The sequence below is a fragment of the Trypanosoma brucei genome, chromosome 9 (genome assembly GCF_000002445.2).
Source record: "Trypanosoma brucei brucei TREU927 chromosome 9, whole genome shotgun sequence".
In the NCBI taxonomy this organism is placed as follows: Eukaryota; Euglenozoa; class Kinetoplastea; order Trypanosomatida; family Trypanosomatidae; genus Trypanosoma; species Trypanosoma brucei.
This window is the reverse complement of record NC_007282.1, coordinates 2,487,434-2,501,282: the sequence shown is the minus strand read 5'-3', so window position 1 is coordinate 2,501,282 and position 13,849 is coordinate 2,487,434. Positions and strand designations below refer to the sequence as shown.

Below are 13,849 nucleotides of genomic sequence, written 5' to 3'. Positions count from 1 at the left end.
TGTGCGTATTTCGCCCCAATCCAGCTTCGAGCACAGCATGTTCTTTTGTTGCGCTTCTGCTTTATGTCTCCCACCAAAATATCAACTTTATATATTAGGTGTGTCTTTCTGCAGTTGATTCTTCCACTGCAATCTCATCTGCTATTGCGCTGTCTTTCCAAACAACGTGGTGGAAGAAAATAAGCTGCATAGAAATCACCGCATTCTTTTTACTGACTGTGAAAACCACCCTTCCATACACAGCCCGCGATTCAATCCTCCGCTAAACTCTGTCTTTCATTGTTTCCAGTAGCGTATTCAGCACCTTTTCCATTAGCATTGCTTCTGCACGATGACTGCATCCCAATATTCAGGTGTCCCTTTAATCCTGTATTCTTCCATGTTGCCGATGATTATCGTTTCTGCAGTGGACTAACTGCCTAAACTCACCAGTTCATTTGTTGAAACGTTTCAGTCCTTCTTGCTGAATATCCCTATTTTTTTCGGCGTATGAGCCCTCCTCCATTTGTCTTTTGCGTTTGCTTTTATACCCACCCACGTATGGCAAATTTGTGTACACTCTGGAGCCAATGTCCAAGGAGCTTTAAGTGTGGAGTACACCTTGATTTTTGGTGTCGGAGCACCATCCCTCCACTGAATTCAGCCATTCAAGTATTGGGTTGTTTCGCGACTATCGCCGGCTTATTATGCTTGAAAAGCGCCCCCTTTTGGCGCTTCATTGCATGTAATATTCCGTCGCCCTCTTGCTTGCCGCTTTTCAAACAAATATCAGTCGTGCTTTTTTGAGCATGTCTTGTTTGTTCGAGTCTGAGGAAACCCCAGCAATGATTTGCACTGCTTCAGCTTTCGCGCTTTCCGTCTTCCCCCCTTTCAGGTAGAGACATGAGAATCTCCTAGGAGCGACACCGTAGTTTATCTTTTCGTGGACGATTCCGGGGTGGAAGACTGTAGGCGCTTTCTTCCGCGGAGCACCGTTCAGCTAAAACTGCTGCTTTAAGCCTCTCTATTCTTGTTCTTTCTGATTTTGTCGTTTGGTGAGCATGCTTCAATACTTCTTTTAATGGGTGCAGTGTGGCCCGGGGGCTTTTGGGTCTTGGCATCGTTGGCCATTTTTCCTCGTCAACATAAGGCCTTGTGGTTTCCAGATGCCCAATCCAAGTGCCGTGTGCCCCGTCTTCTCCAGCGCTTACGTATAGCATCTTAGCGGCTGTCGCGCAAGCATTATTTCTCCGCTGCGGCGCACCTCCCAGTTTGTTTACGTCCGAATCCTTCGCTTTGAGAATCGGATTCCTGGGAAATAAACTATCGTTGGATCCTCTGTTCTTACTTAGTTCCGTGCTCAACGTTACATCGCTCTAAATAGGATGCGGCCTAACGCCGACACCCGAAGAAACCCACGCGTCAATCCCACGTTCGTCGAACTCTATAGTCGTTGTCATGATCTTTTTTGTTCAGTGAGGCGGGAAGTTGCTTATCCACCATGTTGGATGTGATATCTACTTTGAACCACCCCAACCCTCGAGCAACGCAGCTGCGACCAACCCAATTAAGCCTCATCAAAGAGTTTATAAGCACTGCTGCAATTCAGGAACTGTTTTCCTTCGATCCGATAGCACTCAGAAATTCTAAAACAGAATTAGAGCTGCGTCTTCATGGTTGGAAACCTGACTATTGTAGCTGCCGCAGCTCTCGCACACAGTTTTTTGACTCCCCTAAGTGCCGTTTTTCCGAAGAGTTCGCATACGGTACTGATTGGCATCGGCAGTCCAGATGATTCAACATCTTTAGCTGGTTTCTCAGGTCCAAAGAGTAGTGAAATTGTGAACCCCTTTCACCATGTTGAAAATTTGCCTTATCATTGGAAGCAGCTATTGAGTTAGAGTAAATATGACCTTTAAGTTCTCGCAGTTAATCTCTTCGCGAACTACCGTTTCTCCAGTTGATAACACCTTCACCTCCTTTATCAGCTTGGACGATGCAAACAGTTTTAGTAGAGAACCTTTGCCCACGTGGATATTCAATGCGTAACTCTTCCAACTGCTTTAGCTCACTGACTCCTTGTAAGTCAAATTTCTCACCTTCTGACATTGTGATGGTTAATTTCTCAGCTAGAATGCGACCACAGAGTGAGGAAAGAGCACCTTCATGTAGTCCTTCGTCACTGAAGGCATTATCAGCAGCATTATACAACGTTACCGCACGTATGCATTCGGTGCCATCACACACACCACCTTGCCTTTCGCCACTCATAGCTGTGAGATTACTCATGAAACATTTAAGTGCCTTCACACTGCTTTCCAGCCGTTTCGTTTGTTTAATCAATTTCTCATGCTCATTCAGTAATGATACCACAGTTTCATCATTTCTGGCGTCGCGCGTCTCTTCGGTGATTGTAACGGTGGTGAGTTTATTTTGTTCAGTAGTTGATGGTTCCCTTAAAGCTTCTGACTGCTCAGGAGTTGAGATGCGTTGTCGCTTTCATTCCTGGTTTCCTGATGTAGTAGTTCCCATTACTTATGTTTGGTAGCCGTTTTCTACTAAAAATATTATTTCTGAGAGTTGAAACAAAGTTTGGCAATGAGATGATTGAATGCTGTCAGTTGAATGTATTTGCATCATAATGGCATTGGGTATGCAATTTTATTTCCACTAACTTGAAGTATTATGCCACTGAAATGTCAAAACTTCAAACACTGAAAACACTTTTCATCTCCTCTCAGCACATTTAGAAAATTAATGGGAAGGGAGGGATGGCACATTCTCTGTTTATTTCAATTATGTTACGATTCCAAAGTCACACTCAATAAAAGGATTCCAAATAATAACAAACATTCCTCGCTATATTTCTGTTTTCGACTATTGGCACAGAAGGGCAATGCAAAGCCAACACTTCGCTTTCATGTGGTGCTACTGAGGTAATTGCAAAACAACCCGGTGTGGTCTCATCATCGCTTATGAGTCACATTTTAACTTTTAATGGTAGAAATATGTCTGTGTAAAGGGGGAAGTGAATGAGGAGATGCAATAAAATAGTGCTGATGGATTCGATTGGTAGGGCACAACTGAAGGACTGACAGTTATCACACCTCATAACTCGGAGGGAAAATATTACACAACACAACTTCCAGCATGGATAGCGGAAGGCACGATAAATCAAGTTGCAAGTTTCGGCCACGATCAGGGCAATGTAAGACCAAGGTATCAGTTTCCTCAATAGCTATGATGACTATGGTATCATCTATGTATGTTTGGTGAGAATGTAAGGGAGTAGCAAAATGAAAGACGGTACGATATATATTTCTGTGAATTTAGAGAAAGATTTCGCACATCCAACATGTGCAGCAGTAATCAATCGCAGCCAAATATGCTCACCAGGCATCAGAATAAAATAAATAAAAGCATCAACAAACAGGGTTTTTGAAGGACTCGTTTGAAGTATTTTAGCTGAACCGATTGTGGTAAGGCTTCGATATAACTAAAATATTGCTAGTTGAGTTAATTCGTTTCCACATGTGTCGAGAATCCTACCATTTGAGCTATTTACACCTCTGGTTGTATCATGCATTTGAGAAGCGTGTATCTGTGTTTTCACGCATTGTTATCATTACAACTGTGAGAAAACTTTAGTAGTGAATATTTCTCCAGTTGTAAAAGTTGAACATGCACACAAATGTTAGCCGAAATTGTTGTCTTTGCTGTATCATGCCTGCGCATGTTGGTTCTACGTTTATTCCTAATAAATACCCGTGTTCCCTGACATTTTGGGTTGTATTATTTTCTCTACTTGGCCTCCTTTGTATCTTACACTTCACGAATAAATTCTATCGGGAATAATAACTTCGTAGTGTTTTCGTCAATGCCGAGTGCCCTCAAAGCCCTTTCATTTGATACCTTTATAATTTAATTGGAAGAATGAAGGGAGGGGGAATGGACTCCAATACCGCGAAAACTGGAACAAAGAGGAGAAGCGGAGGATATCACGCCACAACCCGCGGAGGAATGAAACTATCATTATGAAGGCAAAACAGATGCCATTCCGTGAGTGTGCGGAGGTCCCTTCAATTGTTTCAAACTTCCAATTCTACAGAGTACGTTGCGAAGAAGGAATGTCAGTACTGACAAGAAAAAAAGAGGTAAATTTTCTCTGGTATTGGGTGTGAAGCATTTTGAAAAAGGATAAATTGCTGTTGGAACAAACAGAGTGGACTATGTATCTTTTTTCTCATTTAAGCTGCTACAACAATTTGCTTCATACCAAACAATTGGGAAGGAGTTTTTGAGACAAGCAAGCACAATAGTAGCACAAACCTTTTACAACTGCGGCGCATATTCATTGATTCATTTCCTTTCCATGTTTTCCATTATATTGCAAACACTCGGAATATAAAATAAATTATGTGTGATATTTATATGCAAACTCATGCATTTGTTCCAATGAGCATTTTTTCATTCTGCAGTGGCACATCGGAAGCAGCTCCAAAATAGTTGCATAAAGAAAACAGAAACAGAGTGAGGCATGGGGGAAGCAAATAAAAGGGGATGTTGTGTATATATATACACCTATGGAATGTGGGATAATGACAGTAATAAGTAAAGTAGAGGACAATGAAAAACGATAATAATGTAAGTGTAATTATTAAGGATCATTTGGGAAGGATACTGCACTTACATTTCATTTAAATACTATATGTATTCTTTAGAATCCATGTTTCCAACACTCAGTCAGGCGACTGCACATTCAAGGAATAATAAATGGAATATTCATATTTCTTATTTCATATTCATAAGTAAATAAATTCTTTCTCTTCGTATTTGCTGTTGTTATTCTCTCAGGATTATGTCTGCGTGGAGCTTGTAAAAAATACGCTGTACGATTTCTTACTCTATCAGAAGTATTTTACACTTTTTTTGAAAGTGTCTTACACATTATTTCTCTACTTTCCGTTTCATGCATTTACCACCACTTTACTTTTTATCACATCCCGAAGACTTCAACTCGTATTCTCCTGATATCATTCAATGAGTTTCTTTTTCTACACTTCAGTACCCTCACAAACTCCGTGGACAATTTCTCATATTATAAGTGATAAAGAAGCGATATATCCGGTAGCCATGTGAGAAAGCATAAGGATAATAGCAATATAGTCATCTGGCCGCATTCCAATGCCTTTATATTTTCGTTTCTTCATGCATATTTTTTCATTTTAGCACCGCATCCGGTTAGACTGGGAAGTTAATGTCCATTACGCTCTCTTACATGCATTTGAACAAGTGAAGCGACAGCTTTCCCTCTATTACTTACTTAATTTCTGTAACATTGCACAACGATACATCACGACACATTTTAAACCCAGGCTAAGCCACCTAATATTCGGGAAGAGAGCAAGAGATTTCCATACGGTACCTTTGAAATTGTTGTCTTAATGTGAAGTTACACCTTTTTTTCCTGAGCACAACCGTGTCAACAACATCAGCCACTGGACAGTAATGCTCGTAGTGGTGACTTGACTGCAGGAGTTTCCGCCCATTACTGCCGTATGATTCAGGGGGGCGACCCTCCGTCATGTAGCGGTTTTTCCTTGAAAATACAGGTCGATAACAGGAAGGCTCTTGTAATTTTAGTTTCTCCAAGGTGTTTATTTCCCAGCAGAAAACACGAAATATTGGAAACCAGCGCCACGATGAGTCATTTGCCATACTTATGCAAAGGAGATTTGCTCCTCAGAAGTGATGGTGAGAATGTTTTGCCAGTTTCCAGCTGAAGTCACTGATGGGTTCCAGGCCTTTATAATGAGATTAAAAAATAATATAACCTCGCATGTGAGATGGCAATTCCCTTCATAGCCTTTGAAACTATTCCCTCTATCTCTACTGTTTAATTGTGCCTACGCGTGCGTCAATTGATTTATCAAAAAAAAAAATAATAATAATATAAATGGGAATACCATATAGATGCGCAAAAAACAAGCAACTATTCTGCATCACAATGCAGTAACTTGTAGAGGATAAAAAGAACCCAAATTCCGAGAGTTGCAAGTTCCAGGGTTACCGATTGCAGTTAGATAAACGCGTGTGATAAATACCTTCACATATGACAGGCTGTAATTTTCCTTCACTCTTTACAAGGTTCCACACGTGCAAATCGCCTGAATGAATATTTCCCTACGGCATCTTTCTTTTTATTTTTGGCGAAAGGCCAATTCATATCTGATATGAGACGTAATACCTTAAACGTTTCCGCACCCTCCTGTAAACTCTGTGCAATTCTTCAAAGTTGTATGACAACCTAATCAAATTATGCTTAGCACTGCGTGTTTTAGTAATAGGAGATAAACGCTTCGCTCATACACATAATATCATTATTTGGAACACACTCCCCAAACTTCATTGATAATTATTGAATTGCCACATCAGTTGCAGACTGAAATTGTCCACGTCACCAAACCACACTTATATAAACTCGAAAAAATAAATAAGAAATAAGCGGTTGCAAATATCATGCCACCTCTTGCAATGTAAACCGAAAAAAAGTGCGTCGCGGGAGTGCTCTTGAAATTAGTAAACGAAAAGATTCCTGTATCATAACAGTCTTTCACTATCTCATGAAGTATTTCAATCTCCAACTAAGCATCATGCAAAACACCTTAAAGCCACTCCACTTTCCAATATATAAAAATCCCACCAATGTTTTTCTCATGTGTCATCGCAGTGCGTCCTCAACCTTTTAATTTCAGTAGTCATTCACCTCCCAAGTTCCGTAAGCATTTACTGCTAATAATGTAAGCGAAACAATTTGCGGATATGATATTCAAATGACAGTTGTTCTTCGATTTCACATGCATCTCCTTTCAGATGCAGCGCTGCTTTTCGTCTCTTTTTTTTTTTCTCAAATAAATAAATACATAACATTTGATATTTTACTATTTCGAATCGGTGTGGATTTGTGTAACTTAAATGTGCGGCTGTCTGTAACTTATCAGCTAACAGCAGTGTCTAATTAATTTAAGTGTGTGAGGAGGAAATCCCTTTGCTCGTTATTGTCAAATAAAAATTAAATATGAAGAAATACATAATTTACCTCAGCAGTGTTTTTTGGAAAGTCATAAACATATACGGATACGGTAAGAAAAGGAAAATAAAATCAATGAAAGGATTTGCTCTCGCCTTCAGTTCTTCTGAGGCATCATGTTGTAAGAAAGAAAATAATATTTCCCAAAACCAGTGAAATGCTTAATACACTTTCCCATGCACATGTAGCACAAATGTTAATGAATTAATGTGGTACGCTACCCTTTGCTGCGCAAGGGTATTCAGAATGTATGACATCTTCACGAAAGTTTGGCACAAATAATTCTGAAAGGAAATGTAATAAAACAAATTATGTTATTACAAAACCAAACAAATACAACAAGTTAAAATATTTTAATGAAACGAGAATATTCAATCGCACTGTTTGAGAATATATATCTGCCAGCAGCAAATGTGAAAAAGGATTGCAAGACACGTAATGTGTTTCAAAACACTCTCCCATGTAACAACTTGGTGCACAACATGCTGCTCTGATATAATTTATTGTAAAGTCATTCCGTCATTTCTTTCAGTAAAACAAATAATAATAATAAGAATAATGAAATATATTCACTATACTTTAATGGTATATAAACTTCACCTCCTCATATCATTGACAGGTATACAGTACTGTAGAATGTTGAGTGCTTTTACTTTTCAGGTGTGGCTATGATTAAAAATTAAATGTGAATGTTGTGTTTCATGTAATAACAATAAGAACGATAGAAATAATAATAATAATAACGGTAATATTTCATTCGACATTTGGGTGAGAGTATGTGGCTGTAAAAACAGAAAAACATACAAGAAATGAGATATTCATTTGACATGGTTGTAGTATAAATGAGCGTAATACAATAATTACTACGCTTACAACTAAAATACAAATTTCCATTGAGAAAAAAGCCTTGTGCATACTTACACACACTTTCCTAACTGTTCTTTATTCTTCACAATATATGATTGGTATGACCTAGTAAAATACGAAGCGCTTAAATAACTGTAATGAGATCCTCGTATTTCTCGTATTTAAGATAGTGTAACATACAATATCATCCGTATGAATTGTTACTGGTATCTGTTTGAGTAATAGTGCCTACAGTAAATAGCTACTCGAACTGGCTGTTAAATTTAGTAGCGTATTCTCAGAAATAAGTGGTTCCAATTATACAAAGTGAAACAATGGATCAAATATTATTAGGTATGTACCCTCCTTTTTCTCAGTTCACAAGAAACATCAGACCAACCACACACGTTGTCTAGGTCAACCCAAGAAAGACATGGCAATTCCAAAAGACTTCTGAATCCTTCTGTGGGCCTTCTGACATCATGTCTCTGACGGAGATGCAATTTTTTAATTGATTTTATTCTCCCAAGTGGTGTAATATCATTGAGCTCTTCACAATAAGAAAGATTGAGTTCCTCAATGGTATGGGGTGGTTGAATTTCCCTGAGATCTTCATCTGTAATGAGAGAACAAATCAGGTTAAGAATGCGCAACCTCAGAAGAGTGAAAAGTGCACTAAACCCCTGCGTTAGCTCTTTGGATTTCCCTATATGCAACTCCTCCAGTGTCTTGATAATAGCAAGACATGAAGCATCGGTCATATAACACGATTCAAGGTTGAGTGTGACGAGGGATTTGCATCTGCTGATATAATGTCCATCGTAACGCGTCGTAACTCTGGCGGATTCCAAGTTGAGCACACGAAGTCGTGGTGATTCGCTTAGTGCTTCCCAGCCTGAAATTATGAGGTAACATCCGCTCAGATTCAATTCCTCCAGTGCCGTAAGGTTTGATATATGAGATATATCTGTTAATTTCTTTGAGTAGGCGACGTCAAGTGATTTCAACGAGCGCATGGTGCAGACACTCTCAAAACAGCTATTTCCCACCTTGAAATAGCGGAGTCTCAGTACATTAAGCCATAGCAGTTTCCTAAGATCCCCTACGTCGTTTAATAATCTGTCACAATAGGCGACTTTCAATTCCCTAAGTGTTGCAATGTTGGAAATAAGTTTGATGTCGCAGAGTTCCTTAGATCCTTTGATAGTGAGTTTCACCAGTGATTTTCTCTCTCCTAGTTAACTGAGAGAAAAAAACTGAGTTTTACGTGCCTCAACGCCAGTACCCGTAGCCTTGGTAGCATTCCAACCTTGAGCAGACCTTCCTTAATGTCCACACAATTCTCAACGGTGAGCTCCTCCAGTGAATTGATGTTGTTTACCGCCTCAATGTTGGACAAAACGTAACACCGGATCGGTTGCAAATTTCTGAGATATTTGCACCCGCTGAGGAGACATATTCCTTCGTTAGCAACATCACTTAAGGAAATAATTGCCACGCGTAGCCGAGTCAACTTGCCGAGTGCCTCCCAACCACTTTTAATTATTATAGAACGGCTAATATTCAGTTCTTCCAGTGTCGGGAGGGATGATAATGCTGATATGTCGGTTATACGACAACATTTTGACAAGTTAAGTGACTGCAGCGACTTTGTTTTGGAGATCCTCTCAAGTACTGAGTCAGAGACATCTCCGCCCTCCAAATTCAGTACCTGAGGCCGTGGTTGGTGGAAGAGTGGAGGTAAATAATATATTCCACGAGTTTCTTTTCCACGGGACCACACGCCACCAATTTTCTCAGTGTTGTTCACAGCAGCGTAAAACCGTCGGTAATAGTCGCACAAAAATGAAGTAGCACCCGGCAACGAATCTCATCAGCAGCTGCAACGCGGGTTCCTAACCTCCGCTCCCTCCCGCAAACCCCTCTTCTTTCCTGCACCTCCTCCCGAGTGTTTACCACTATAATTGTGTAGACCTTCTGGCGTCCTACTTTTGTCCTTTTTCTTTCGCAAGACCGCCTGATGATCTGATTCTCTAGTTCCCCGCCACCTCTATGCTATTCGTCACTATCTTATCATCGCTTCCTTCCACTTTCACCTCCGCATCGCAAAAGAGGATATTCGCTTCCTCACTTCTTTGCGCAGTCATCCGCTCATTATTCTTCAGACTCATTACTCATCACTTGGCCCTTTTGCTACTGCTGCGCGCCCTGTTTACCATCGCCAAATGAGCTTACAAATGCAGATGTCGAAACCGCTCGAAATTAAGCCGTACACTCCCGAACGTGGATCCATGCCGACTGAGGGGAGCAAGTAAAAAAACAACAATATGAAAATGGTGGTTAGTAAGGAAAAAGATTAACGTCAACACCAAATATATTTGAACACACCCGGCACACCAACACACGTTTTTGACACTTTTTACCTGCCGGCATTTTGCCACCAACACACTCAACACTGCTCGTTACCCCGCTGCCTACATACTCTCCGCATGCTGCCGCGCCGCGCACTGCGCAAAGCTCAGGCGACTCTCCACCCCTAACACGCAGGCACAAACAGTACTTTTAGCACTCCGGATCCTACAAACAGTAAAAAGGCATCGACAAGCGCACGTCCCCAAGCAAACAGTCTCCGGAAAACGACGGACTGCAGCACCATCGCGGAGAGGGCAAAAGAACCACAAAGACGAGAACACTCTCAACACACGGCTTTCCGCCCCCGCTTTTCCCCAGCCAGCCGAGGGTGAAGACAAGTTACACCTCCGCACAGCGTGACCCCACAACCACCGGGCTGCGTTGAAAACTATTTGAACAGAAGGCTCATGACCGGTTTGCCATAAGGACGAACCGCAAACGGCCCCACGTCAACCAACGATGGCACAAGGCTCACTTCGGTCTCAAACGTCCACCGTTCCCGGCGGCCCGTGACGTCATTTGAGAGCTTTTTCTTCGGTAGCTTCCCTCACACCGCCTTCAGTTCCCGTCACTGCGATATCACGAAGCGCTGCAACTCACGTAGTTTAACGTTCAAGCGGCCGAATGGAGTGTTGCTTTCACAAAGGTTACGACGTTCGCTGTAACAAATTGGAATTGCCATTGCCACGACTCGCAGGAAGCGCTAAAAGGGCCTTCGCTCTGCATGGTGAGCGCGCGAGTAGCCGGTTGCTTGTTGCGCCGAGTTGGGATTCCTTAGGAGGAGGTCGTGAAGGGATTTTGCCATATTTTGAGCTTCATGATCTGTGAGAAGGGCCTCGAAGAACATGAAGACACGGTTAATGGGCGCCTCTGCCGAGGATTTAAAAAAAAAAAACGCAGGCGCTCCATCACCGTCTCTCAGTTTCTGGCGTCGTCTCCTTTGTCCAGGCGGCGGTCTGACCCTTTTTTTTTGGCTTTTGCTGAGTTCAACGGGTTATGCTCATGTGATCTAACTGTTGTGACAGTGGCTGACACTGCTCGTGCTTTCGGTGCTGGTTCATAATCGGAGCAACTTTGTTAATGTAGACAAAGTGATGGATGGTGATTGCATTAATGCTGACAGTTAGTATTCAGGTGTTCGGCGCTTTTTTTTTTTTTTTTGGCTTGAATATCACAATGAGGGACCCCACGACGCACATACACAGTAGCAATAGAAGAGACTGACAGATGCAGGGGAAGCCTGTGCGTGTGAAGGCTAGCGCGGCTAATATGTTACCACTAAATCACCTGGATCAATAGTGCGGAAACTGGAGGATCATCTAAAAAACGGACAAATAAATAAGGGGTCATTAGATTCTAAAGTCTCCTTATCAACGTCATGCCACACCTCTACACTCACAACAACATTGTCCTTTACAAACGGATTACAACAACGTTACGATTGTGGTTCGGCAGGCATGTATTGCTCCATGTTTTGCGTGTGGTACACATTTTAGATGCGTGACATTCCTGCGAGTTCTTCATGATATGGGCGATGCGCTGAATTTAGCATAAGGAAAAAATGGAAAAAGAAGCAATTTTTTAAACCTTAAACTCACACGAAGTCTACCCATAAATGATAAAAAATGCATAAAAGATACAAGAGACACAGTAGCGTACTGAAAGTGAAGGTACGAGTGTTGAAACATGCAAGATGAGGGTGAATATGCAGTCCGCGAGAGGAAATTGATGGACAAACTAATTTAGGCATATTGTAGAACGGTGTGGGTAGGGTCCGAACCACTTGTTTGTTCATGTCGTTGCAAATATCTTAGGAGCAATTCACTGAATACAACCCGAGGTGGAAGTAGCATTATCCGAGACCTACTTTTTAAATACTATAACCTTCTCTATTCCCATTTGTAGGAATACAAAGTGTTGCACGTTGCAACGTGCAAAGGCACTTCTCTACGGGGCACTCGTAGCGTCTGCTCGCACTTGCGGCATGGCGTTTAGTGGGAAACTTGTTGACTCCTGTTGGTGCGAATAATCTCATGTGGATATTCAAATATGCAAAAGTGTCTGAAACTTCTCCTGCGTGAGTTCATGTTATCATGTGGTTCTATTCAAGTGGATGGATATTTTACGGGCCTCTAAGAGGTGATAAAAGAAAAACAAAACGAAGCATATGACGTTTCAACCTGCCATCAGCTTCGGTGGCTTTATGTATGTCTTGCATTTTGTGTTGGGTCGCTGTTTGGTGTGTATTATTGAGTTCGTACATTGCTTTTTTTTTTTTCTGCCTATATTAGTTTGGACTAAAAGTGTTCTCTGCTCCATCAAGCTAGGAGAAGCTTTTTTGTGTTGCATTGCATAAGTAACGGTTGTCTGAGGCTGCTGCACGGGCGCATCTTCGGCTTTGTGCCACTTCCCTCTTTTCTGTGCTTGCAGTTGCCTAGTGGGTACAGTTGAACTTTCGATAAGATGCATTGGAGATAGACTCTTATCGTATGTAGTTATTTTATGACCACTGGAATAGCGACTGATGGATGTGGCTCTGCTATCCTCTTTCATCTTTGTGTTTTTGATAAACATATACATGTGGGTGTGACATTCTTACAAATGTGTGTGGCATGCAAATGATATTAATGTCTGCTGAGCCTGGAAAAAAAAATACTATTTTTAAAAAATTTTTCTTTGTGCTCCTGGATTGTTCAGCAGTATTTACTGTGCTATGTCAAACAAAGGGATGACAGATGTAGTACCTCGGTAAATGCATATGCTTATTATTATACCTTCAAGTTGTGATGTATTCGGTGACTGCTCTTACGCATACAGTGTTTTGCAACAGCATGTATGCATTGTGCTGACGATGTAAAGGAACGCAGATGAAATGTTACCAACCATTTGACGAATCATTTGGCTTATCATAGTGCACTGGCCGTTGGTACCAGAGACAATCACCTAATGAAGCAGGCGTTACTGTGGTTATTCATAGCGAATACTCAGGAGGGAGGATCATATGTACTGCTCCCCTTAAGTGTATGAGGTAGCAGTTACTGTGCGTTACTCGTGATAAATTCAGTAATGCGGCTTTACCAACCAGCGGTAGGAAGCAACGATTCTTCCACTTTGCATCGTATTTAAAGCTTCTAAAAATATGTAGCACCTTTGAATTTTATGGTCTAAGCCACAGGTGCAGTTTGGTGATCGTAAAAGTTCGCTCACCGGTGCAACGGCATTCTTGGTGTTACGTGTCTGCGTTTTTCATATCATGTCTACGGTGACTGCCTCCATCGGATATTACGAGGAAAAAATTAGGTGCCAATTCAATGTGCTCTTAGGTGTCATATACTTGAAACAGTTCAACAACAGCCGACACATCTTCTCTCTGAAAGGAAGGAATGAGACCGTCTGTTGAGAGTTTTTTTTTTTGCGTGTTGGTAACAGCGCCACTTCGCACCTGAGAGTTGCAGGGTAGTCATGTGACGCCTAGTGTGAACACAGTCACCCTCACGTTAAGAAGGAATAGTGTATATCAAC

General features: G+C 41.4%; 2 protein-coding genes and 2 pseudogenes across 2 annotated transcripts, besides 3 other annotated features; all 4 read right to left on the bottom strand.

The window, feature by feature from the left end:
• Nucleotides 1-893: 893 nt before the first annotated feature.
• Tb09.244.1960 (hypothetical protein) lies at nucleotides 894-1,199 on the bottom strand (the record flags this gene model as incomplete). The annotated part of the gene is made up of 1 exon (XM_822644.1): nucleotides 894-1,199. The coding sequence occupies one exon, from the start codon at nucleotides 1,197-1,199 to the stop codon at nucleotides 894-896; it is 306 nt and encodes a 101-aa protein (XP_827737.1).
• Nucleotides 1,200-1,998: 799 nt separating this feature from the next.
• Tb09.244.1970 lies at nucleotides 1,999-2,478 on the bottom strand (annotated as a pseudogene).
• Nucleotides 2,479-5,910: 3,432 nt separating this feature from the next.
• Nucleotides 5,911-5,937: a sequence feature (AT_rich).
• Nucleotides 5,938-7,773: 1,836 nt separating this feature from the next.
• Nucleotides 7,774-7,820: a microsatellite.
• A 445-nt stretch (nucleotides 7,821-8,265) lies between these two features.
• Tb09.244.1980 lies at nucleotides 8,266-9,789 on the bottom strand (annotated as a pseudogene).
• A 2,713-nt stretch (nucleotides 9,790-12,502) lies between these two features.
• Nucleotides 12,503-12,901, bottom strand: Tb09.244.1990 (hypothetical protein, unlikely; the record flags this gene model as incomplete). The annotated part of the gene is made up of 1 exon (XM_822643.1): nucleotides 12,503-12,901. The coding sequence occupies one exon, from the start codon at nucleotides 12,899-12,901 to the stop codon at nucleotides 12,503-12,505; it is 399 nt and encodes a 132-aa protein (XP_827736.1).
• A 70-nt stretch (nucleotides 12,902-12,971) lies between these two features.
• Nucleotides 12,972-13,001: a sequence feature (AT_rich).
• Between the last annotated feature and the right edge of the window lie 848 nt (nucleotides 13,002-13,849).